General features: G+C 43.3%; 1 protein-coding gene and 1 long non-coding RNA gene across 4 annotated transcripts in view; one reads left to right on the top strand and one right to left on the bottom strand.

Moving 5' to 3' along the window:
- DEPTOR (DEP domain containing MTOR interacting protein) overlaps positions 1-16,049 on the bottom strand; it is a 77,200-nt gene extending 61,151 nt beyond the window's left edge. Inside the window, exons 1-2 of one of the 2 annotated variants that reach the window (XM_074887162.1) lie at positions 16,002-16,049; positions 15,724-15,819 (exon numbers count right to left, since the gene is read on the bottom strand). In XM_074887162.1, coding sequence (XP_074743263.1) covers positions 15,724-15,809 — 86 coding nt within the window. In that variant the 5' untranslated portion in view covers positions 15,810-15,819; positions 16,002-16,049. The remainder of the gene's footprint in view (positions 1-15,723; positions 15,820-16,001) is intronic. The other variant, XM_074887152.1, reaches the window with a different exon arrangement.
- A 1,015-nt stretch (positions 16,050-17,064) lies between these two features.
- On the top strand, positions 17,065-27,544 carry LOC141951217 (uncharacterized). 2 transcript variants are annotated; one of them, XR_012631295.1, is made up of 4 exons: positions 17,065-17,766; positions 18,559-18,659; positions 19,371-19,523; positions 27,340-27,544. It is a non-coding gene; the product is annotated as an uncharacterized LOC141951217 (long non-coding RNA). The 2 variants fall into 2 exon arrangements; XR_012631293.1 differs by lacking the exon at positions 27,340-27,544 and adding an exon at positions 22,965-23,240.
- The last annotated feature ends 89 nt before the right edge of the window (positions 27,545-27,633 follow it).

Genomic DNA, 27,633 nt, shown 5'->3' with positions numbered 1-27,633 from the left:
AAGGAGATTACTCAACAGCATGTAGTTACTCACTGCTTAAATTCTGGCAGGCTAATGAAGAACTTTATCATTAAAGACAATGGATTAATAAAAATCCTAGTTAAAGACTAATTCTATTTAAAGGATTTTACTTTTGCAAAAAACTAGCCTGGAGATGGTTTCTTTGGATGAGCTCAGCGTTTTTCTGCATCTGATATATGAAATGAACAGATACACAGCTGCTACATAACCACTCGTTATGAATAGTTCCTTCTGTTCAGGATGCTATCAAGGATCTTGTCTTGTTTGATTAGGCCTTGTTAAATGTTCACAAATAGATGAGCTTTGAAAAGAGAAATATTACAGAAGTGTTCTTCCTCTGCTTTTAAAAGTAAATGGAAATTTTCCTTTAAAATAGTAAATAAATCAGTAAGGAGCCCAGAGAAGTTCTGCTGCTCTATTGAACAGCTTGCTCCCATTTTGGGCCATGTGTTTGCCATTTCTCATTCTAGGCAAAATTCTCTTTCCATACACGCGGAAAGCTCAGTGAACAGGTATTTATGTACTCTGACAATAAATTCAAACCATAACTTCTTACTACTTTAATAAATCAGAACATGCACACTGATCCTTATTCACCAAGTAATGGCATCAGCGTTACATATGCTATCAGCCTCAGCTGAATGCTGGTAGACTTAGATTACAACAATATGGTTACGTTTACAACATGCTCCAAACTTTAGGTCAGGCCTGAACTTGAATCCAGAACACATGCTGCACAGAGAGTTAGGGATAGGCTTTAGATGGGCAACAGGACAAGAGGAGGTGAGAAGTCAGGGCCTGCACTGTGTTTTTACACAGACTCGGATAGTCACCTATCATCAGTGTAAATGGCCCAACACTGTGTGTTAATTCTAAACCCAATTCATTTACTCAAGACGAGCCTTGACATCACCTGTCCTGAAAAAAGGCAGGATCTGTAGGAGCCCGGGTATGGTTGCTCCTCAGATGGTGTCAACGACCACAGTTGGGCAGATGGACCACAGGCACTTCTTGTTGCAGCCACCCAGACATGTGGAGGCATGCTAAAGAGCATGCCAAGGTTTAGTCAGTTACCCACCCTGTCTATCAAAAGCACAATACAAACAGTGCCAATTAGGTCTTAATTTGAACATAACTACAATGAGCTTTCTGAATGCTGAATTATACAAGATTTCAGTCAATACGTAGGCTGTGCATATATGAACTGCTGAAACTGCAAAAGGTTTGTGGCCACTGGAGACATGAAACCATTGATCAAGTGGCCAACATCCTTCTGTGCCTTCTTCCACAGGTCTATCATTTTCTGAGGTGGATTACTGATATTTTACATGAGAAGTTGTGCTGTGTACAGTCTTCAGCCTGCAAGCAAAATGTCACAATTTCCAGTCCACTGGAACTTTCCCTTAGCCACTGTGTTTAAATAAATTATTCTCCCTGTGTTTATTGTGCTTCTCCTAAACAGCATACGCGATCCTTTTTTCTTCCTCCTTTGCCCCAGTAATATGTCTCCCAAGAGTACTGTTGTTGCTGGCCTCATAAACTGAGATGTTCCATATTCATCAGAAAATAAATCAACACAGAATACAAACATATTTCTTGTGAATTTATGTAGAATACACTGTTTCAGCTGGTGTTAATTTACAGATTTAACCAAAAAAAGTCATATGAAGTTCTTAATATATTAGTTTGGAGCAGGTCTAGCCCCTACGTAGCCAAAGTGAATGCAAGCAATTATCTTTCAACCACCACTGTTTGATTCATTACAGTAGGCCCAAAGTATAGTACTTGGAAAAAACCACCACTTTATAGAAACCTAAATTGATTGGATTTTCCCTGTTATGAAATATTTTTAAAGGATCTAGGCCTTGCAGCACTGTGATAAAGCACAGTGGCATACAGATAAAGCAACAAATCGCATTCCTTTGTGCATGTTGAAAGAAATATTATTATTTTCAAAAAGGTGGGATAATGGTTGGACACGTGCCTGATTTAATCATGTCTTTGATTGCATCTGTAAAGGCAGGAGAATATATCTCATTACCTTCTAAATGAATTACTGGATGAGACATGCCTCTCCAAGGGGAAAAAGTGTTAACAGTTCTAACACCTTCTTTCCTCAACAGCGGACTGAAAATCCACTTTCCACAAGCAAAGTTGGAGCTGCAGGACTATGGAAAACCAGGAATTTATGCACACAAATAAACTCCCCAACTGGGCCCTTTGTGGACAGTGTGAGAGGATCTGAGAGAGCTCAATCCCTTTGTTGTATTGCTGTGCAGGCAGTGAGCACGGAGGAGCAGGTGGTTTGCCCTGAGATTACTCTTGCTCTTGTAATGCCAGCATGACACAGCCAGCAGGATTTCTGGCACTAATGTGATCTACTGGCCTTCCAGCATTTATTACTCTGTACACTGCCTGCAATCTTTTCTCTATTCTTATCCTTAACTGGCTGATATAAAACCAGTATGTCCTAAGCATGCAGTGGGTTTCTGTCCCTCAGGTTCTTAAGAAATGGATCTACAGATAACCTCACAGACACCTTGAAAATCTCTCTTGGTGGCAGGAAGAGTTGCGATGTTGGCATCTCATGAATCTCACACGATCTGGGATAAAATTCTGGCCTGACTTAAGACAGCGTGATCAAAGGAATCAGGTTCTCACCTTCACATCTTCATAAAAAACTCACTTGAAACAGAAAGATTTCAGAAGTTCTTGGCCATTCATTTGAAAATGGATACATTACCCATCCTTAAATTTGCTAGAAAAGCTGGACAGGTGGTACTGTCAAACACTGTATCCCTTGTACAAACTAACCCAGTTGATTTTGCACTGAAGTACGTTAGGAAGTATTCTCACAAGCCCTCCCACCACTGCAACTGAGTGGATAACAATCTCTGGTTACCAACTTGTAACAGAATGCTGATAATATCAGCCACCACAGTTTAAAGAAGACATCACACTATGCCTTCATGAAATATACAGTAATTCAGGTTGGAAGGGACCTCTGGAGGTCATCTCATTCAAACTATACTGAGAGCATGTCCAGTTAGTACAAGTTGCTCAGGGTCATGTCCAGGCAAGATTTTAATACCTCCAAGCTTCTCTGGGCCCCTATTCTGATTTTTTTACTTACCCTCATGGTGAATAATTCTTTCCAAATGCCTAATTAGAAATTCCCTTGCAAATTTTACCTACTGCCTCTTATACTATCCCTGTGCACCTTGGAGAAGACTCTCTCCCTGTTTCCCTAAACCTTCTCATTTAAGTAGTTTAAACCAGCAGTAAGATCACCCTGAGCCTTCTCTTCTCTAGGCTAAGCAGACCCATCCCTCAGCATCTCCTTGTACATCATGTGCTCCAGCCCACCCCCACCCTGAGAGCCAGGCTTCCTTGGGGCTTGCTCCTGTGTGTCAATGCATTTCTTGTATGGAGACACCTTCTGAGGAGTGAAATATAGAAAGAAAATAGAAGAAGTGAAGTGAAAGAAGACAGATGCATCCTTGAACCCTCATTGGTGGGATCGATGCAGGAACCCAGACTGGCAATCTGTATTTCTACCTCTATCTCTTTTCTTTTATTTTTTCCCTTTTTCCTTATTATCATTAGGTAATGCAAGGCATACTATATCACTTGCCATAATTCATTATATACTTAGTCAGTTATCGTGTATCGAATTACTACATTGTGGGAAATTAATAAATGTCTGGACTTTGAGACTTGCCTCACCGTTGTCCACTCTGTTGGGGATTTATGAATCTAAGTCACTTGTCTCCCTCGTTTGAGTGTGACGTGACACACCTTTTTGCTGTCTATTTTAGATAATTGCATAATTTTGCATAAAGGTTGAGATAATAAGCTTTTAATAAACCTTGGTTTATTTCTTTCATTTCATTTGCTTTTAAGAACCTACTTTCATCGCCCTGTCTAATTAGACAAGCAGCAGTATTATATCAATGGCTCCTATCATGGAGCCATTTTTCTTGTCAGAGAGATCTATTTATTAATTTAACCTCATCTATTTCTACCATTTCCTAAAAGACTTGAAAGGTCTGAGTTTGTCCAAATGCTATTAGTATTGAAAATACTTTAGTTGTCCACCAGTCTTTAAGCTTCTAGCCCCAAATAATTCTCAAAATGCAATTTGTACAACCTCTTTAGGGATTTGTACATGATAACGCTACTTTTAGCCTCTTCACATCACAATCTCCCCATTTGCACTGACCAAACAGCAAAATAGCAGTTCAAGCTAGGAGTTGCTCTTTCTACATCTTACTAAAAATAGCTAGAGGAAAGTATAAGTTAATTACATCCTGAGCATCAGGAAACAATTAACAGCTTTCTATTATATCACCCTGATTTCTAAGCTATATAATTATATGCTGCTGCAGAAAAGGATGTGTGATTATCAAGAGAAAGATCTTTACTGCAAAAAATGAAAGGAAATTGTTCCACCGCTGACAATCAGCGCTATAAATAATGTTTAGCTAATATCTTTTCAGAAGTCATTTCCATTATTTGCAATCCTAACTTTGAGTGATGTGTTGGCCATATGTTGTCAGATTCTCCTCCCAAAGAGGATGAGCATAAGTGCTGGACTCTGATTCCTCAGACAAGTGCTCACAACTTCAGCTTCATGTGAATATTCTGCAATACTCATTGGAATTAAATTAAAAACCATTGGGTTTACAAACTGTACTGTAATTATGCCTGCGTTTGGTTTGCCTCTTAAATCAGAGCTGAGAATGGCTTGTGAAAACACAAAGGAATACACAGGCCTGTTTTAAACAGCCCCAACGGTTTGAAGACGCAAGTAACAATGTGAAGAGCAACGGATACAAGATATGAATACCTCTTTTTAACTCCTGACAATAAACTCATTTGGGCCAACACACAGGAAAGTGCTGCAAACACAGAGCCAGCGGATTCTACAACAGTTCAGCCAAACACTAATAGAAACATTATGGCAATATACCCACTCTGGCAATGGCATTTAGTGTGAGAAGCAATTAAACAAACCCACATAAACCTCTACAACTCCAAGTCAAAGGCCACTGTGCTAGATGGCAGCTGTGTTACCAGGGATGGGAGAATCTTCCCAAATGAGGTAGATTATATAAGATCCATAAAGGATAAATATGATAATGTCAGTGCTGCTTATGAGCAGTAGAACTCTGGTCTCTGCAGATTCCTCGTGCAATGCACCTCCAGGACAACTACACCTCTCCCCCAGAAAGTTCAAGTTCTGTTCTAATTTCTCCTTCCCTATTATCTCACACCTCGAGGCTGCTTCTATGTACTGTCCTTGACAAACATCATCTTGTCTGGCTCTAATCTAGCCAGAATGCTTTTGGAAAGACAGTTTCCACAGCTCTTGATCTCAATAACATTGCCCATCTTCCCGATTCCTTCCATTGCCTCCTCCTCTTCTGTCACACCAAACACGTTTATCTTCTCTTTCAAGCTCCAACCTTTGCTATCACGATCTCTCAGATGGTGTTGGCTTTTTGTCTGAGAGGCCATCTAGTTCTCATTTTGCCATTCAGTTTTAAATCTTCAAGAGAGAATCTTTGTGCTTGTTGCTTTAATACACAGGAGGCACCCTCACCCAAACAGCCACTGAGCTGTCTGGATGTAGTCCCCCAAACCCTGTCCAGCATTGCTATGATCTCTATCAAAAACTTGACATCTAAACAGAGGTTGGGCAGGGAAAGAATGGAATAAAGGGGTGAGAAGGGGCTCCTGGAGTGGCACAGCTGTACTTTAACATCAGGGTTTCACTCCATGAGCAGCCAATCTCACTGTGGTTCCCCAGTAAAAGGGGGAGTTTGTAGAGCTCCTCACCCCCTAACCCCAGTCCAGCTGACCTTATTCCTTGCACTGTCATCGGTGCTAGTTTGACACGATAGTAACCTGGCTGAGCTCCCCAGACTGCTCACCGTGGGGTCAGACACACACCAACGCAAGGGCACCAGGCCAAGCAGCAAGAACCCTGGTGCAGGGGAGTTGGGCTGCCCTTTTCTGCAGCAGCATCTAGACACATTGGCTCAATGCTGCTGTAAAACCCACAGCATGACTTGCAGTCCCCTGGTTCTCCACAGAAACCAGAAAACTCTCATCTGCCTGCAAATCCCTGTGACACAGCTGTGGGAGCCCATGTAATCACCCACACAATTGCAAGGAAATGGAGAATTATGGCCTTGTTATGTGAAAACCAGATTCTACATTTGCTCTGAATTAGCAAGCCCAATCAAGCATATTTTTTAATTATTCATAAATGCACCTTTGAGATCTGAATGCATTTACTGGATTGAGGCACTGTTAAAAAGCAAACTACGAAGACTGTAAAATTATAGGGCTGGTGATTAAGGTAGGGGGTTACATTCTGAAGTAGTGCTGTAGCCCTGTGATGTGCTGGTCATATGAATTACATAGTATAAATTTCAAAACATACGAAATGTCAATATTTGCCTCTATTCATGCACAATACCTTGACACAAGTGCAGAAGTAAAGGTAAAAACTTTGAAAGAGAAATAATCTAGGCAAATTGCAAACATAGTTTCTGTTCCTATCTGGTAACAACATGTGCATTGGGCATTTAAATTCAACATGATTTTTATAGTCTGTCTTCTGCTGGAGTCTGAAATTTTTTAATGGGAATCCAGCAAATGTTTGACTAATGTTGAATTTAGGCAAATTAAGCACTGAGGGAGAGGTAAAGCAAACGCAGTAGTGGCTGCTGCCACCGTTCCTTCTCTCCATCCTTGACCATGTGCTTCTGCCGGCTCCCTCACCCCGGTGCTGGCACTGGTCTGACCTCATGCTGAGCCCGTTTAGAAAGTTACATTTTTCTTATTTGGCTTCAGCTGCTTTAGTTCCCTGAACTTCTGATCCCAGACAAACACGAGTGCGCAGTGCAAGGGAAGCAGTAAGAGCAGGGAGGTAGCAGCCTGCAGTTAGATCTGCTGTATCAGAAAACCACAGCTTTAAACCATAGTTCAGTGACATGGGGTAAGCCAGCACCCATTTCTCCCCTCGTATTTCTTCAAAGAAAGCTTTTATGTGGTCATGTGGTAAATTGGTTTGTAAAACTGATCCAACAGAAATATTAGCCATCCAAAAGCCCTGCTGATCACTTCCCCAGTGCAGGTCACCTTATGGCAATGGTCCAGAGATGCTTAAGGCAGTCCAAAGGAGGGGAAACACAGAGGCGGGAACCAGGAGGCAGAAACACCAATGTCAGTGAGGGTACAAGAAAGAGAGGACTGCTGCTTTCAGTGGCAGTACTATCTTGAAGTTTTAGCCATCCAACCTACTAGTGCCTCTCCACTTCTCTAGCTCCAGGCATACCTGGATTGCTGTGCAGTTGTACTATGACAAAGAGCCCAGCTGAGGAACAGAGAAATAGATGTTAACAGCAGACCTGCTGATGATCACTGTCTCAGGAAGCTCCTTTGGCTTCACAGGTTTCTCTAGAGACTGAGTGAGCCTGTGATAGTCTGTGGGTTATCTTTTCTCTTTTTCCATGCTTCCATGCAACTCAATGCTTGAGTTTTCCAAAAATAAAGGAGCAAGACTGCACATTATTTCACTTCCACTCCTGCTATACAGCACTCTCCTAGTAGTGTAGGTTTAAATTTTTTCTTTAACTCTTGAGATCAGTTTTATTCTTTCTGCTGCAAGGAATAAAAGCATATTCACAATACAGTCATTTCTCCTTAAGGCCACAGGAAAAATGTGGGATTCAAGGGAAAGGTCAACTCTCCAAACAGTTAAAAAAAAATGTAAAAAATTAAAAGTCATGACTGTTGTTGATATTTATGAAATTGATTAAAAATCCCTTCTCAGCTTTCCTTCTGGTAGTAGAGGCAAACTGCCTTTGTGAATCTGTATCTCCATTCTATAATACAGTCTTAGTCAAACTGGTGTAACTAAGGATCCTTGTGAGCCTGTGTTCAAATAGGTTTAAGCTGTATTTAATTCCAGTGGCTTATACATGAAAATTGTTTAAACTATATGGTTTATATGTCCTGCTCTTGCTTAAGAAAAAGAAAACAACAACCCATGACTAACATGTGAGGTGCATCCTTCACTCAACGAATGCCAGTGGTTCTGCTGAGACCTGAAGCTTTGCAGTTTCTGACTTTGTTAACCTTTAGAGCCTTGACGTAGTTTTTCTTCAGGGACCCCGTACGTGAACCAAACCTGCTTAGCTCTTGCTTCTTACCCAGCCTTTCATCCCCTTTGCTAGTTCTTCATCAGTTTAATCTCTTCCAATGAAAGTTTATTTGAGGAGATAACTGTGTTCAACCCTGGCCTTGAACACAGGAAAAAAATACCTTTCAGTCAGCAAAAGGACACACACAAGCCTGCTCTGCCAGGAAGAAAGAGGCAAAAGAGTTAACACAACCACAATACAAGGGTTACAAAAATAAAACGCTGAATAAGTGGCAAGAAAGGTAAAAGGCCCAAAGCCTCAGGAGGGACTGTCTGTTTCTGCGAGCAGACCCTAAGCCAAGAGCTACCACCCAAGCCAGCACTCAGTGCCTGGACACTTAGTGATAGGGATGAAGACATCTACATCAGGAACTTAGCTGGTCTGCAGAGAGGCTAACGTTTGCTGCTGTGATGATATCCTTCACTTTTTTAAGTTTTACATCACAGAAAGCATTGAAATTCTTTAAGTTTTACACTTAAAAAGTACTGGAGTCTACAGATATAAGAAATAACTCAATTAACAACAGATGCACTGATTCCTCCCTAGTCGTCCATTTATCCAATAACAAAAGCTGGTTGACCTCCCTCCTGGCTTCAGTCTGGTCTCTCACTCTACAGTTGTGACTTTGGCGGGAGAAAAGAGCAGATCCTTTCCCGAACGTGGTACCCAGAGCTCCTCACCCATCCCAGCACACACAGTATTACCTCTGCATCTCCACACTTGGGAGGTATTTTTGGCTGCACTTTCGGGGTATCACTCTTGGGCGTGATGTCTGACCTCCCAAAACCAGAAATTCCAATCCTGACAGAGTCCCACTTCAGTTCCCCAAGTTTGGCAGCTTTACACAGACCCTCCCTCACTGGCCAGAGCCTACCACTGCTGCAAGAAACTGCTACCAATTGCAGCCAAGATTTGTGTTGCAAGGGCTTTATTTTTCTTCAGAGCATACAGTGCCTACCTCTGCCAGGACTTGATAAATAGCTCAAATTCCTAGGCGCTATCGCTGCACAAACAGTAAATAATAATGACAAGTGATAGGAGGACTCCTCTGTTATGGTGCCAGCCTACAGCCGCTGCCCCCACAGGAGCAGGGATTGTGTAATCAGTGCAAAGCTAGATTGCTTTTGGCATATTAATTCTACCTCCCCTGCATGGGCATCAACATCACAACAGCTTCCTTCACCTGTTCATGGACAGCACCTCTAACATAAAATAAATAAAAAATATTCTTGCACATGCTACACACATCCAGGATCCTTTGCTTCCCTGCTGATCTCTGCTGACCTGAGACAAAAGTTAATGATTGACTCCATCTGGAATGGAATACATAAAATATACAGCACAAACCACTCGTACAACATCCGCCTTCTTGTGTATATAGTGAAAGAGTGATTGCTATTTGAACATGCATTGTTAACTACTTGATCTCTCAGTTGTGCTTGAGGAAAGCTGCTGACAGGAACGACTGAATTATTAAAAGGCATATCTTAAAGAAAAGAACTGAGCAAACAAAAGCCTTACGTCTTGATTTCTAGAAATGTTGAATAGCCACAAATTTTACTGAAGGACATAAGAAATTGAGATTCCTGGCCCAGAAATCATACACACACACACACACACACACAGAGTATCTGTGCATGCATGCATGCATGCTTATATGTACATATGGGACTTGATGTCATCAAAATTAGTACAAACGGGCAAGATTGAAACACATGAGAAGGTGCACCAAGTAGCAAAGATTCTAGAAAAAATCAAGAAATTTGAGAAACACATGCTTTTTATAAAACTAAAATAATATTAATTAAAATATATCATTAAAAGTCTTGTGATAGCGTAGAGTTAGCAGGAAACTTCTTGATTTCAGAGCACTTAATTTTGCGGCTCTACCAACCTTCACTTTGAAACCTCTTCTTTCAGTGTATTACTCTGGTGGAACCTCACAGAGAAGATTGCCAATTTTTTGGTTGCTTGATTTTGGAAAACAAATTCATGAAAGTGAAATTATTTGGACAGAGAGTTCTGGAGCACTCTGTTTCTGGAGACCTCTGTTTCAGAGGTCTGATGAGATAATCTCCTGTGTACTGTCTGCCCTGAAGAAGTCAGCAGACAAGAGCCTTCTCAAGTGAGTCAACAGAAAACTATTGTTTTTCAGGGTTAGTTCTGAGCCCAGTCAGTAGCTCTTGGCTAAGGGAAATGCAGCCACTGATGGAGAACTAAGGAGGTTGCAAGAACAAGGTGCAGGTGGTGGAAAAACACATCATGTCTTTAGGTGGAAGTACAGTACTGAATTGGCTTAGGCAGATTACAAAATGTCATCTTAATGAATTCTGTCCCTAAAAATGGCATTTATGTTTGTTTAATATCTGAAGATCATTCAGGACCTGAATTGAGACAATTCTAGACAATTCTGTATCTTAAACCCCTACGTTCCTTTTAGCATATAAGCTTACACAGTTGTAGCAGCACATCAGTAGCGTGTTAATATACTTTCAAACACAGTGATACCATTTAAGAAATTATGTAACTATAAGGTTAATATATTTCTATATTATAGCAATACATTAACACTAAGGCTCTCTTGATCACATTTCTCTAGAAACTGTTATTGTTGTGTGCCCTGGGTTCTTTGCACCTAAAGAGTTTCAATAAACTTTTGAACTCTACCACCATGAAAAAGGTTGGCTATTTATTGCTCAGAATAAGAAAAAAATTTATGGACCTGTAGGTGCTATCATCCTTCAGAAGTTAATGACTCTGAAAGTTATTTACTCCAATATGTAAAGTTTTCTTAAAGTGATAATCTTCCTGAAGTGAGACCTTTGGAACACCAGTGAAAACTGGTTTTGACTTGTCTTGCAGCTTCGAAATGTATAGCTGCTTACTATGTAAAACCCCTTTTGTAAGATGAAACTCATATACAAACTCTGATAAAAAGGCAAACAAATTTCTGTTGAACTGTATCTTGCATTTTGTCTCTTCCAAAAGAAAGAAAAGTCTCTAAGAAACATGCTTCATATTTCCCTAAGTAGAAAGAAGATGCTGAATTATAAGAACTATCAAAATCACTGGCTCATCTAACAAGTTTCCTAATTATTTACTCAACTATTTAACAGAAATGTGAATCGGGAAAGGTGTTGCTTCATGTAAAGGCTGGTGATAAAGAGGTATAAGAAAGTCTCCAGACACATTAAATGTCATTCAAGTTACACATACTACAGAGAACTGCACCATATACCCAATGGCAATTTCTGATTTTAAAACAAACAAACAAATAGATGCTCTTTTAATATTGTTGTTTGGTCAACTGAAGCCTGAAGACATCCTGAATGACTAGGCACATTTTCTGCAAGAAATGAGGGTCTCTTACAAGATATACCAGATTTTGGTGACAATCTCGCATCAAGAAACAATCAGTAGACAGGAAGATTTCAGACACCCCTGACCTGTAAGACAGGCAGCCAGCATGTATATCAAAACATACCCATTGAAACTGCTTTTGGTTGCCAGAGGCAAGACCAGCTCTAAGTAAGTTAATGCTCAAACCCAGACAGAGATACTTTAATCCTTCTGCCAAACAATGCTGAAACAGGCATAACCTGTTGCCTTTGACCAGGAGAGAAATGAGCTTGGAACTGCTCTGCTTCCAGTAAAATTATTGACTTCTGTAGTGCCGTTATATGTCGCCATTATTAGGCTTCTGACGAAGACTATCCAAAGCACTAAGGCTGTGACATCTTCCTTCAGGCACACCCAGCGAGACCAAGGAAACTCAGGGACATTTGCTTCCCCCGGGGTGCCCCCAGGCAGGTGTTTGCAGTGAGGGATGTAGGCGTGGAGGCTTTGAAGGGCTCTCCCAGTCCCGAGGAAGCTGAAGGCCCTGTGATTCTCTCAAGCACAGCTCACAGTTTCTTCAGGAGACAGGTCCATACTCATCACTTGTAACTTATGGAGCCTTTTAAGGGCAGTTCTGTTGCAGCCATCCTCAAAAGAGTGAGCTCACCACTGAACAGCTATAGGGTCTCTGAAACTGCAGAACAACGGAGGGAAGAGCTGGGTTTTCAGGTGGTTGGAGCTGTCAGGCAGCCAGAGCCTCGGCTGTTTGTCCTTGCAGGGCCATTGCTGCCTGGAGAGCCCACAGTCAGATCATGTCCATCCCAGCTCCCACCTTGCTCTTCCTAGTCTCCTGCACAGCAGTGAGAAGCTGCCAAAGGGTCTGTCCTGAAGTGCTACACTGCCGAAATCTTCAGCTTTGTTTCATGGCTGTCTGCCTGATAATATAAAGGTTCACCAAGGGCCAAACTTCAGAACTCCTCACTTTAAAAAATATGTTTCTATTAACTAAAAGGAGTTAGGTATTCACTCAGCCAGCTACTGGGTATAGAAGCAAAGGACACTACTGGATGTAAAAATTTACCACATTAGCTAAATATAGCTCAAGATCCTGTTTCTTTTTCCATAAATCACTCCACCCATGGACCAGGATTTACATTATGGCCTCATGTCCCACAAACTGCTCATGCCCAAAGCTGGTGGGTGCAAGCGTAGAGCCAGTGGGTGCCAGCAGCCAGCTCCCTGGGTGCCAGCTGACACAGCACACACCAGGGCAGAGGCTCCTGACCTTGCAAAAGAGAAACACAGATCACAAGCAACCAAGGGACAGTTCCAAGGAGAGGGAAAAAACTCTTTGGTCTCCTCTGCTCCCTCCCCTAGACAGTGTGCACTTGCCTGAGGAGGGGAAGGGGGCACAGGGCTTCCATCCCCACTACGGGCATGGCCACTGTGCAAAGCCAGGCTCACCAAGGCACTGCTCAAATAACTTCAGCCCTCACTGCATGAAGAAGTCCCTGTCAGAGAGGGACAGATGTGCAACAAACAGGTCACAGGAATGGGGGCTATAAGGCAATGTATGAGGCTGGGGCAAGACGGGCAACAGGAACTTTGTAAGGAATTTAAATCAAGCAGCTCTCATAAGTATTTGAGTGTAGACACATGTGCTGTTTGGTCTAGTATAAGAGTGCTTTAAATACCTACATTTGGTTGGGTTTGTGTAAGCAACACCATGCTCACAGTTTCGTTTTACACTTTTACTCCTAAGTTATGTGTTCATCTTGCAGTATGCAACACTTGCTCATATGCACTTTCACCCAAATACACACATAATCACCTGTCTGGCTGCATCACTCCCGCTGGGGGCTTATCTTGCATTTGTAAGCATCACTAAGAATAGAGTACAGTATGTTTCCTTGAGTGCATGTGTGTGTTGGTTTTCTATCATCTGTTTGCCTGCCCCAAAGGCTGGTGAGATAGCCTGTCTTTGATCCTGAAAATCCTCCATATTTTCATTTAGCTTTAACAATTATATACTTATCTTGGACAGGAAAAGGGAAACTTTAAATGCAGGGTTGGCTAAAACTTGTCTACTGGCGGTTTTCTATTGCACATTTTGCAGCTTTTATTGTCTGGAAAACTGAAGAAATTGAACCCTTTGCATAGAGTATCCCAACAGAGAAACAAAACAAAGCTAACAAAAAACTCGGGGAAGAGAGACAATTTTGGGTGCAGTTTCACAAGATTGTTCCAGCTGACCCAACAGCTCACCACTGCCAAAATGGGAGATCTTGCTTCTTCTCCACCACCTCCTCTTCCTGCTCCTGGCTCCACATTCCCAGCACCTGTGGGTTCTGGCAGGCAGCAGCTCAGAAAACTAACCTACCCGCTGGATCGCCACATTGGATCTGCTCCCGGGAAAGTGCAAGAAGTACGCAAGGAGGCACGAGGGAGGAGGTGGGACTACACAGCCAGGAGTGGGGAGTGGGAAAAGCATCAGGGGGAGAGCGGATCTCCCCACTCAGCAGTAGCTAGGTATTATGCAGGCTGAGTTGTTCGTGAAATCAGAGTCCAAGGAGATCTCAGTCACTTCCTACAATTCACAAAGGAATGTCCACAGGTAACCTCACAGGACAGGAAATTATTTTGTATCTGTAGATCATCCTGCCCAAAAATAGCACCATGTTTCATTACCTTAATAAATGACAAGTGTCATCCTTGATTGTGACACTGATGAGCTGATTCTAGAAGCCACATTTGTTGAAGTTTCCTCATTCTTCTCCTTAGGGAAAGATCGCAAAGCCTTTGTTTTTATATGTAACTATCAGGTATATAGAAAGATTAATGTGATCTTAACAGAAATTTTGTATTAGCCTTGAATCTTCAACTTCTAGTGAGATAAATTAGAAACACCAGGATTCGTATCAGACACTGGGATGAACAACTCTGCACCAAGTCCACCATGCAGGGCCTGTGTGCCGGTGCACCCTGTCACTCTAGGTTTCACTTCGGGCTACTTTGAAGAGGAATCTCAAGCTTGGAGCAGACACTGGTGTGTACTGGAGCCAGACCACTATAACAATGTTTACTCCCAAGCATGGGTATCACTGGTGTGCATCACAAGGTGTCAATGGTCCTCACCATGTGGATGCGGCTGATAACAATGTCAGTGTCTGTGCTAGCAGCAGTGATGGCACCTCCCAAATTAAGCAACATTTCTATCATTTTCCAGTGTTTGTCTGGCATTTGAGCAAAAAGTTCAAAGAAAATTCAAGCAAAAACTACTGGGGAAATATTTTTACAGTTTCCTTCTAGTTAGACATATAAATAATAATAATGATGATGATGATGATAATAATAATAATAATAGGATTTTTCTTCCTGAATCACAAGATGTTCCATCAACAAACCGAAAGCCTTAAAATTTCTTTTTTTCCTCTGTAGCGTATGGGTACAGATGGCACACTACACACATCACAGAAATCAAAAATTAACTGAGTCGGGCGTTTTTGTTAAATGTTTCTGTGCTGCACACAACTCCAGTCACACAGCACTGTTAATTACTGCTGGCACTGACAGTAGGGATCCCCTTCCATCTGCTGGGACCAGCTGATGCAAAAAAAGCCCCAGCCAGCCCCTGGAGCCAGGCGCAGCCCCGCAGGGTCACTGCCCGGAGCCGCCGCGAGAGCCGCAGAGCACACGGGGCTTCGGCAGGAGCGGTTCCCTGCGCTCGGCTTATTTCTCGCTGGAGTGCTGAAACACTTTATTGCTTACGGTTTCTTTGGGTTGTTTTAATCTTTAAAGATGCAACTCTCCTTCTGCATCGCTTGAGCCCTTTAGCGATGCAGCAGCCTTTCCCTCAGGCGCATCCTACCCCACGCAGGGGAGCAAAGGTGCCCGGGGCAGAGGACCCCCGAGGCGGTGACTCACCTCCCTCGGCTGCCACCTCCCTCCTCCTCCTCCTCCTCCAGGCTGCGGAAAGCGGGGCCGGAGCCCGGGGGCGCGCTGGAAGCAGGGCAGGTGCTCCGGTGCAAGGACAGCCCGAGGGGACAGACCCTCGCCCTCCGCCCCGCAGAGCCCCCTCCCGCCTTCAGAGGGGCCGCTGCCGACCCCCGGGTACGTGTCCCCGGCAAAGCGGGGGGCAGGCACCGCTTACCGGAGCTGCTCGCCGGTGAGCAGGACCTCGGCCATGTGCTCCAGCTCCGCCGCTTTCTGCTGCATGCTGCTCATGCCCTCCTCCATCGCCGCCGGTCTGCGGGCACAGCACCGCCGGGTGAGGGGGGACCGGGGGGACCCGCCGCCCCCCCCCCCCCCCGGCCTCGCTGCCGCCGCTGGCAGCTCCGCGGGGCTCCTCCCGCCCGGCCCCGGCGGCTACAGAGCTTGTCGCCGGGGGTGGGGGGGCAGCGGCAGCCTCCCCCCGCCGCTGGCGCTCACCTGAGCGGGGCAGGTCACTTTTCCCCTCGGCAGGCTCGGATCCCCCCCCCCCCCAGCCCCGCTTCCCGTGTTATTGTGTCACAGGCAGGCGGAGAAACACATGGCTGCAGCCGCCGCCGCCGCAGCCAGGCTCGCCGAGGCAGCAGCGTCCCCCCCCGGCTGTCACCCGGCAGGGTCGGCGCTGCCTGCCCCCGCGGGAAGGGGCCGGATCCCCGCCGGAGGCTGCCACGGCCTCGGCTGCCCGCCGGCCCCGCCGCGCCCCGGGCAGCTCCGCCGCTCCCCTCCCCGCCTGCCCCGGGCCAGGGCCGGGGCCGGGGCCGCGGCGGGGGCGGCGGGTAGAGGCGGCCGCGCCCGGAGGAGCGCCGAGCTCCCGCCCGTGAGAGTCCTCGCGGCCTCCCCGCAACGGGAGAGATGCGCTCCGCAGGAGCCGGGCCGGCTCCGCGGGTGTGCGCGGGGCTGCGCGGGGCTGCCGGCTGCGGTGGGTGCTGCTGCCGCCCGCCCAGGTACCGCGCTGCGCCGTGGCAGTTATCTCTGGCGCTGCGGAAGGGAGGGGGGGGCAGAGAGGGAGCTGTTGGTCCGGATTTTCACCCTGAAAAACTGCTGCTGCCCTCCGGCTGTCGGGCTTTCTGCTCACCTGCTACCCAGGGATCGTTTTCAGACACTGGTCCCCTGCGCACCTCACCTCTTTGTCTCCAAGTGACAGCGGATGCAGAACTCTTGAGAGGGCAGAAGAACATTTAGTCTTGGCAAAGGGAAGTAAATTGCAAGGTCATGAACACTGTCAACACTTGTGATGGAGAAAAAAACTCATTTTTTAAAAAAAAAAAAGTCCAGAAGGCGCCTTATGCAGTGGTCCAACCATGATGTTCATTTACAAACACGTGCAATTAAGATACACCTACTCATTGCCTTTATTTCTGCCTGCACAGACTCTGCAGGCGTACGCTGAAGTGTTTGCAACATTGTCATCAATTCGGGACCAAGACCATAGTTTCAGGACCAAGAGAAGAACCAAGAAGGAATCAAGTGAACCTAGTAGTAACCAGGCTGCAGACAATGGGAAGAAGGTGGTTCTATGCACAGCCCACAGGCAGTATTTATTACCAAAGGAGGCTCTGGATGTAAAAGAATGGACTTGGAGTCAAGGAAAAAATGGACAAGTACTAGGAAAAGAAATCTACAGAGGGTTACTAAGCAGACAGCAGTCACATCCAGCTCAGGAAATTCTTTGTTCTGAAAATAATCGGAAGCTAAGCAAGCACTTGTGAGATGTTTCATGTATGCTTTCCCTGCTGTTCCCTAAGCATATGTTTATAGCCACTGAGACGAATATTGGACTAGATGGACCTTTGGTTCAACCCAGTATAGTTGTTTTAATGAGCACCTTTGCAGGTCGCAAAGAGTACTAGAGATCCGTGGATGGCAAAGGGAGAAAAACAGAATCTGCCTTCATTTCATTCGTGGAATGGGCCAGGGAGGGAGGATACCTTAGGACTGTAAATGCTACAGCTTGAGCTTGCTTGCTGTAAATTTGGAATACATGCATTTAATCTGAATACTTGGAAACACCCTCTAATTCCACTCATACTGCAAACATACAAAGTACAGATTCACAGAGCTGGAAACAAAAAGGGAATTGAAACAACCATCTCATCTGACCTTTAGGACAAAGAATTTGCACAGTATTTTTATCAAGCACTTATCACATGACTGAAGGAAAGACAATTTCAAGAGAATGTTACTGTACATTGCAGACCGTTCTTGGGTAAGCCCTCGGCTCCATCACCTGGGTTGGGCTGATTCAGCCGTTCACTGCTAAAAGGGGATACGCCGTTCTCCTCTGCTCCGGCAGCACAACCTGCAATGTGTCTTATGCTAGTTTTCCCACATTTAGGACCTCTGCTTGCTGCAATTCAATTCACTAAACAGGCAGGAGAGTACCAGGAAGCGGAGAGTTTCTTCTGGACTAGCAAGCAGAGCTGTGCAGATGGCTGTAGGGTCCAATGAGCGAGCACCAGAGCTGGCACAGAGGTGGAGTGGGCCTGGGCATCTGGGAGCAGAAACAAAAGAGGAGGAAGAGAGAGAGGAAAAGGGGGAAGAAACTGTCTTTGGGCAGCGGCAAGCTGTCAGCTTGACTCAGGGTGCTTGTGGAACTGCAGCCTGAAATGCCTATCTTTCCTTGCATAGTCTTGCAACTCGGAATATGCAGGCCAGTGCAATTTCCTGTACTGAATTATTTAATGATTATACATGGCCATGTTTGCCTTTGCGCACTGATATCCCATCTGTAATTTGTTCCACATGTTCACGCGGAAATTTCTTACACTTACAGTGTGCCTAAGAGGAGGGAATTGGGTATCAGTCACTCCAAGCCTGCCATCACCCAAAAATGGTTAACTTACACAACCCCAAAGGGTCACGTTTCAGCCAAAAGCCAGTAATGAGCTACATAAAATAACATGTTTAGATGTTTGTAGTTTGTTTGGTTTTAATGTACAGACTGCTATAGAACATGAGGTCTAGCAAAAGATTAAATTGTCTTGACCCTTCCTCCCAGGGGAGACTGGCCATCAAGACTAAGATGCTCCTCTAAGAGGAGGGGACAGCATGTGCAGAGCCTGAAATCCTGACAGCAAGAGAGAGAGACATCTCTCTGAGGTAACCTCTGGGAAGTGGATTGATTGCTTTTTTATAAATATAGGATCAATTTCAGGAGTTGGTGTCTGTTTTAGATATGAATACATACTTGCATTTTATTTTAGCATGGCTGGAGTTAAGGGAGATGAAGGTAGCTACCGAAGAGTGAGGCATTCCTCAGCCTAGAGCATGACAGATCTTTGAGCTGGAGCCCTGAGACACTTTAAAACTCATCCTCCACAACATCAAGGGTGTTAAGAAGAGCCCCATAGGTCTAGTGGAGAGTTGGTACCACAGGCATGAGGGGAAGCTCAAGTGTCTTCCAGTGACTTTTGATGATGCTGGAGGCTCTCTGGCATGCAGTAAGGTATTAGGCTATGCATTTGAACCCCCAAGGTCATGACGCTTTGCGGAACATCATGCCTGAATAGGGGCATTGTATTAGAGTACTGGTTTTAGAAAACTTTCTAGAAATTCGTATAAACTTTCTTATCTGAGTAAATGCTCAAGTGGTGAAAAGCTAGATGTTTACATAGTGAAATAAGAATATTACTTTCACCACTTTAAAGAATATTGCATCTGTGGCCTACATTTTGACTTGATAAATTAAACTGAGATTTGATAAATTAGTTTATTCTCACTAATTAATTTTCCACAAGTTTATTTTAGCACGAGACATTCACATGAAAAAACTACCAATATTTATGTGTGTACTTCTCATTTCTCCTATAGAGTTGTTCCTGAGTCCCCTATAAGGTTGTTTGTCTTTCCCCTGCTGGGATGACTAGAGCTTTTGAAACAGGAAAATGACAGACAAATCATCAAGGCATTGATCATCTCATGCAAAAGATGGTGAAGCACTTCAGGGAGAAAATGCATTAGCAGGTGAGCTGTTCGATGGGTTAACGGTTTTGTTTTTCCTAACATCTTTTGTATAACAACCAGCATTATGTAAACATCAAATTTAGAAATACTTGGTCTCTCTCTTACTGAGGAAGGCAAATTAAAAATAGGGTTTTTTGGCTTTTCATTTAAGTAGCTCTCGCAACACTCACAGAAAATGAGCATGGGGAGTTTTTTCTATATTCCCATGCTTATTTGCAAAGAGAGCTCACTTGTCTTTGTGTTTCAACTGGTTCACTTCCTTAGCAAGAGGGGCCTGGCAAGGGGAACCAGAGGAACTACCAGGTATTGTCCAGTCTCCCCTCCTCTTTTCAGGCTACTTACAATAGTGTTTCCCTTTCTTGGCAATGCACAGATTACATTCATTGCTGTTCATTTGCTGCTCGAAGTTTGAACAATTTAAGTTGTCTGCTAGAAACCAGTCAGCAGAATCAGTGCTTGTGTGATTCCAAGGACTGAGTGCATCTGGCCAAGCTAATTTTAGTCTTGTGATAAACCACAGGAAAGGTTAGTAAGTTTTCAGAAAAAAAAAAAAACTGGTATGTTTTAAACTTCTCTTTTTCTATTGTAACAACCAAGTTCCTGCAAAAGCCACCATGGTGAGATAACAGGAGGAATTTTTCATAATCTGCCCAACATTTCAGCAATAGAGACTCATATCTGTTTAGATTATTACATTTCATGCAGCACTGACCTGGTAATCATTATAATAGTGAGTTGAAGTGCAGAGAAAAAGGCATTTTGATCCTGAGATATGCAGAGACAATCTGAAAGGGGCTTTCTAAGCCTGTCCTTACTCAGCTTTTCCATTTTGTGTTAAATGTTCAAACACTCACTGGGCCAGAGACAGTGAGATTCTTGTGCAGACTGATGGCTAAAGCACAACCAGGAGATGGGTACACGTTTTAGTGCTTGCTCCTGTGAACAGATAAATATTTTATGGAAGCAAACAGCTTCAATAATAAAAAAGATCAGAAATTCACATCAGACCAGCAGACCCAATATCTCAAGTTGACAGTATGGTCTGTTAAACTATCATTTTGTACCACCCAATGCCAGTGATGCCATTTGTTCTATACACTTGAGACCCTCTATTTATCTATTATACCTAGAACATTTTTCTATTTTCTCTTATTTCATATATTCAGTAGTTTGTAAAAATTTCTAATTTTGAGCATCACAAAAATATTTACCTGTTAAAAAGCACCTGTAAAACTGTCAGAAACCTTAATCTTTCAAGATTTCATATGTATTTCCAGCAGTTCTTTTTTGGTTTGTTTTCTGTTTATTTTATTCTGCATTTAACTGATAGCATTTATGAACTCATTCAGACTGAGCTATGTCTACACCATAGCCCAGGTCGTTGTCCAGGACTCTTACAGTATCCAGCTTAGTTCAGGGGCTGGGAGGTTTAAGTCAGCTGGGAAGCGTGACTAAGAGCTGAAAAGGAACTTCTTTCTAAACCACTCTCAAGTGTGAAGACAACACCTACTAGCTAAGTGGTAAAAGCCAATTTAAGCTGTCCCCCAGCTATATCTGTGTTAATGCGCTCTGATGCCTGGTTGCAAGATCAAAAAGTTTTGCTTAAACCACTGTGGCTTGAACTGACGGTTTGACTCTGCACTGTAACCAGCCCTGAACACTCAGGCACTTTTTTTTTCTCCTTTCAGAGCCAACACGTAAGAGCTGAGATTCAGTCTGAGACACTGTTCCTTACTAATCCTTTGCTACCTATTCCTGCCGCTCAGCATGAGTTTCTGTTAACTGTTGCTCTTTCCATGCTGCCCGTGAAGGAGCACAGTCTGCCTTAGGCAATCTGGCTCCTTCGTGCCCTGGAGAGAGCACCACAGCCAGGGTTTGGGGTAGGTGGGGGCTGCAAGCACACAGCACGCACGTATCTGTGGATATGTGGTTCTGGTGGCAGGAACAGATGCAAACAGTTTGACAGGATGCCAAACAGCTGCTGCCACAAGATACAGAACTGTACTCCTCTATCACCGATGAGGCTTTTAGTAAAGAAAAACAGTCTTTGTCAAACAGTACTCTACAAAGCAGAGGTTTCAGCGTTGTCTTCATCCCTAACCACATCACATCCTGTCGTTAGGTGAGGCTGTGCTACACACAGAGAAATCCCAGGGCTGAGGAACACCCGCCAGCCCAGCGAAGCTGCTCCTCAGGCTGACAGGCCTCTCTGGGCCGCAGGCAGGGCACAGTGCAGCTATGCCACCAGTGCTGCGAGACATCAGAAACGCTACAAACCGATGGCATCACTCAGCTCCAGTGGGATAATCACCACTGGCAGCTTCTCTGGCTCGCCTAACTCTTGTCTGTTTATGTCTGCATGATAAACTGTTTCCAGTAGATATGCATTTAATCACGCCGCCACCCTGTGGTCCTTCCAAGAATTAAAGTATGAAAATGCTTATTAGAAAATTGTTGTGAATTGATGCTTGACAAAAGAAAAAACTGTTAAATTAAGCTAATGGTAATTCTATAAGGCAATAATCTTTAGACAATAGAATGTGTGCACAGGATTACAAATACAAACATACTTGACTCCATCATTAATTTCCCTCCACAATGAACACCGAAATAACTACCCAATCTAGTCAAAACGAAAAATTAAAGTCAGTAAAATACTAGATAAGTCAATATTCTATTTTATGAAAGCACCTTGCGAGGAAGTGTTTGTCTGGGACCTCCTGGGTTCTCAAAATATTTATTTTGATCTCAGAGTGCTCAAGCAATGAGATAAACTCAGTGGAACATGCTTCTAAAATAAATCTGATGCTACATTGCACTGACATATAGCAAAATGATCAGATATGACCAGTCCCTTTATTGAACCAAAGAGAAGGTATTTTTGGTGCTACAGAGAACCAGCATTCTTTATGCAGAAAGAGTTTTGCTGCAGATCTGCATCAGGGAAACTGGGTGCCAAAGGAACAGGGTGGAAGGAGGCACTAACAGACACAACTGGGATGAAGCAGAAACATAGCAACGTTTTCTCATAAGAACAAATTCAGGTTTCTTGAAATACAGAACCTGGTACAATATTGCCAAGGGCTGAACTATAGTGGGAACAAAGTCTCAGCAGAGAAAAATGCATCTGAAAATCAGTCTGCAGTTGTGTCTCGGAAGAAAATTTCACCATAGTGCATTCACCCAGGGAAAAGGGGTGAAATCAGGATAAAAAGGTCCAGGAAAGAGCTGTGAACAGAAAAGGAAAGGAGAGAGAGGGTCCCACTAAGAACAGAAGTGGGACTTGAACTGAAGAAAAGAGGGGGAAAGAATCAGGAAGGGAAGAGAAGAAGCTGGAAGACAGCAGCCACAGAACCAGGCTGGGGTAGGATGTGGAAGGTATAAATTGTCTTTGTGATGTCCCTCAGAGCTTTTCCCCTCTGTATTACACTGTCTTCACAGTGGGATGCTGCCTGTCTCCACAGCAACCAGCAGAGAGATGAGACCTTTCCTCCCTTGATGCACTGACTCCTCTCTTTGGAGGAAGACTCTTAAAGATGTCAGTATAGAAAACTGGCCTGGGAGCATCTCAGAAGACCCACTTACTGCACATCCCCACATGGAATAGGATCAGCTACACCTGTGCTTCTCCTATAATCCAATTTGACAGACCTCAGCACCCACTCCCCCTGGAATGGAACTTGCATCAAATTTTTAATTAAAGATTTCTTAAGTTTCTTAATTGCCTTTGATGTTTCTCTCATTCAAATTGTTAAATTTGGGGGGGAGACTCATTTAGCTCTCCAAAGAGGGCTTGAAGTGCACTATCTCCCCTCAAGCCTTACAGAGCATCTCTTCTCAAGAAGCTCATGATGACAGCAGCCTCATCATCCACTTACCGAACAATTTCCCAGGGAAAGGCAATTCTGTTAGGTAAGGTCCTCACCAAAACTGATGACCCAGTCTCCAACACCTTGATGGGAGAAGACGAGAGGACAAGGATCTCTCCTAACTGTACAGGCAATGCATTTATTTTCTGAGTCAAGATTAACTGGAGATCTGAAAGGCCAAAACATCCAATGAATGAAAAGCTACTTCTGTTGTCCCAGTTATAGCTTACCACATGTTGTCAAATTGTTCAGCATCTCAAGACACTGATATCCCTTGTGATATACTCGCTACTAATCATTACTCACAGAGTTGTAAGAAAAAAATTCCAGCTACTCATTGACACAGTGATTACAGTGGAAAAATGTTTGGTCTCATGACAAGCTCTAGTATTCAGCAGCAGGAGAAAAAAAGTACAGATGGTTAGGATCTTCACAGAAAAATATCAAAAATATAATTGATACAGGAACATTCATGCTTTAAGCATAGGCCCTAGTAATACCTGATGAGGGGGGCAAATGGAAATCTTCAGAACAAAGTGTTTGTTGCAGAGATGTCCGCAGAGTTTTTTCCACTTTCATGTCAGGCAGATGGTTTGGGATTAAAAAGGACATGAGACTAGGACTTCTAGGTGTATTGGGGAGCAGGATGGGAAGGGGATAGCCTGCTCATCTAACATTTCAGCACCAGGAGGAAAGTTGAGAATGACAAAAATCAAGCTAATTGGTAATCGTTGGATGGTCACAGCCTGAGATCTCATTATTCAGCATGACTGAGAGTGAGACCAGAAGGCCCTACAAGCAGAAGCAAGAGAAACAACTAGAATTTAACAGAATCAGGTATTTGTTCTGCAATTTATACATCATTCCATTCCAACATTGGGGTTTTTGGACAGAATTTTTATGATGTGCTCATCTGTATGGTCATTTTAATCTTAAACTGTGGAAGGCTTCTGCTCCTTTTGTTACATGAGCTTTTCCTATATTGGCTTCTTCATGGTCTGTAAGGAACTGAAGGAAGGAATGCCTCAAATGTTCATCGACACAGAAAACCTCAAGGACAAGCTGTGGCCTTTGTGATTAGTCTAAGGAATGTCACCCAAGGAAACAGGAGTGTATCAAAGGATGCACCCCCCACTCCCTTACCGCTGTACTGACAAACGCCTTAGATAAACCTCCAAGGGGGGAGACATGGACTGAGTGAAACCAAATGTTTCTCATCAAGCACAAGGATTGCTAATCACTGGCTCCATTGTGTAAGCCTGATACTTTGTGGCTGTATTGTGTAAGCCAGACACCATGCAGGCCTTGCTAACAACTTTGTGACTTCACCACTGAAGAGGTGACAAGGCCTGATAAGAGGTGATCATTTCTGCCCCAGAAGCTGGATGATTGTTCAAAAAGCATGAAGTCAGCAAAAACCTGGGAACTGAGGAAAAAGCAAAGGTGAGCAGGGTGAGCATAACCACCGACTCAATTGGACAGGGGGCAGTGCACCCCATTCCCCTTCAACATATGCGCAGAACCCATGCTCCACCTTTTTCCTCGTCTCTCATGGAAATGAGTTTACGGAATACCTGCCTCTCTTGGACTGGTATGCTAATCAGCCAATATGATGAACTTAAAAGGCGACAGAAAACTGCTGTGTGTTCACCCACCACCCAAGATTACCGGACCTGAGACATAACTGGATCCCAGGGGTGGTGACCAGATTTCTTTTGACTCTCTTTCTCTCCTTTCTTTTTCTTTCCTTTCTTTTCTTTCTTATAGATTTATAAGAGACCACATTGCTTATTATCCTTTTCCAAGTTTAAATTGTTTTTTACTGCAAGTAAAAAATTTTAACCAGTCATTTGGTGTCGTTTCACCTTAATTTAGCCCAAGGGGATCACAGAACCTCCCTGGGCTCCCAGTCCAGCTCGTGACATGGTCCTCATTCAAGTTTTCATCCTGCTATTTTTTTACTGTCACTTTCCTGCACCACTCTACTCCTCCATTGTATACTCTTCACAAATAGAATATTTGATGCATCTTCCTGTTTGGTTTGGGTTTTTTTTTAATATATTTTGCATAATATGGTTATGGTTTTCACATTAATTAATCTATTTATTTATTTTAGATTCATACAGATATTGTAGGTATGTAGTTTGCTGGGATATACTTGTATACTTGTATACATTGTAGCCCTAGCAATGCCTCAAGATATAATAATAGATTAACTGCAAAAAAACTTTCTCAGGTTACTACTATGCAGATACTAGTTAATCAGGAAGTGGGACTATGTAGTAACTTGCCAGATGAGAGACACTGCTGTTTAGGATGTCACTACTAGTAAGGTCTCCAGACTGAGCCTTGAAATTAGCCTCAAAAGACTCTACACAGTATTTTTTAAAAATAATTTTTAATTCAATTTACCTATAGACATTTATCTCCTAGACACTAATGAGAACACTGTTTCAAATAATTTTAGCAGCAGGTATATTATGTGATTAAATTTTAGGGCCAGCAGTAAAGTATTGCTGTTAATTTTGCCAACTAGCAAAATCAGCTGAGTCTGAACTCAATTTTTGCTGTGGTAGAAGCACTCTGGAAATCTATCCAGACAATGCAGATGGAGCAAGACTTCCATGGTGTACTCGTGCATTAAATGACATGCACACCTGTCATATACTCTAAATCTAAAAGGTCCCTATAATATATTCTTAAAAAAAATGTCCTGCTCTTTCATGCCAAGGTTAACAGAAATCATAGCACCTTCCCACCAGCTGCACTGGTGTTTACACTGTGAGGACACGCTCTGTAGCTAAGAATGTCCTGGCTGACTGGCTGAGACTGGGAAGAAGCGACAAATGCAGGCTGGGTACCAACTTGTTCAGGTTTTACCCCACTTTATCATGAAAGACATCGGTGTGGCATGACTGATCCTCCGGCTTTGTTTGCAATGACGTATGCTGTCCTTGCAGAGAAATGACATAACGAAACAGGTATCTAAGCACCAGTTGTCTCATAAGCATTGGGTATCTGGGTTCTTGCTTGTCACAACTGTGTACTGTGAAATTATCAAAGTAATTTCGTAATGGTGTTGATGGTGTTTGTGCCCCAGCTATGTGCTTGAGTGTTTCTTCTCCACTGTTTCTAGCACAGAACCAATTTTATGTCACTGAGATACTCCAAGCTATTGTATAGTTTACACAATTATTTAGGTTTGGTTACAACTGTTTATTTTCTCCTAATTTGAATATAACTGTTTTGCATCTCCCTGATGGCCTATTAAGAGTGATAAGACAGCACTTATCTGAGGTAGCAATGAGCTATTTGGTTATTCTACTAATCGGCTGAAATTTTCCCTTGGACTTGTTATCTCCCGCTTTGTTGGGCTTTGCTGGCTGACATCATCAGGTATGATGGTATTACTGGGACATGATAATATAAATTCATCAATGCCTGGAACACAGAATATGCAAGCCACTGCTTTGCTATTTTAGCTATTCATTAAAAAAAAAAAAAAAAAAGTAAAAATATGTCTAACTCAATAACCAATTCCAATGAAGAGCAGAAGAGTGTGTGCTCTGGTGATTTAGGGGGTCTGAGCTGTGACTAAAACCTGAACATTGTGATTAACAGATACACGGATATCTAACCTTTATGGATTTGTCTAACTCTTTTGTGGATTGCACTCATTTTGACTTCTACCACATATCACAAGTTCCACAATAGGTTTCAGAGAAAGGTCTTCTCTCCTGTTACCCATAATTTACTTTCAGTTCATTTCAGTGGTATTCCCCAGTTCTTGCATTTGAGACAGACTCATTATTCAAGATATGTGTGCACCATGGATTTATACAATGGCAGAATTGTATTTTTTGTTTTGTTTTTTTTCTCTTTCTTATTTTTCCAGGAAGGAAATGTAGCACATTCATTGTAGACAGTTATTCTTCCATGTCTCACAGGAGTCTCCAACATGCTGAAGCAGCATTCAGAGCTCCTGTCACACCTACAGGTCCAGCTGCCACGGTCACCCTCCATGTTGAAGCACAATGGGCATGTCACTGACAGGCATGTCTAGACAATGAGAAACTGTCGTTTAATGAGTGAAAATGTAACATACATGCTAATTTTAAAAATTGCAGGTGGCATTTCAGCTGAAAAAATAAAACCTTGAACTGAGTTTTGTGAGGCTTTAATCAAACTGAGCCTCTCTTGTGGAATAATGTCCAAGAACTGTAACCGTGAACTGTGTAATT

Source organism: Strix uralensis, chromosome 1, assembly GCF_047716275.1.
Source record: "Strix uralensis isolate ZFMK-TIS-50842 chromosome 1, bStrUra1, whole genome shotgun sequence".
NCBI lineage: Eukaryota > Metazoa > Chordata > Aves > Strigiformes > Strigidae > Strix > Strix uralensis.
This window is presented reverse-complemented; position numbering and strand designations above follow the sequence as displayed.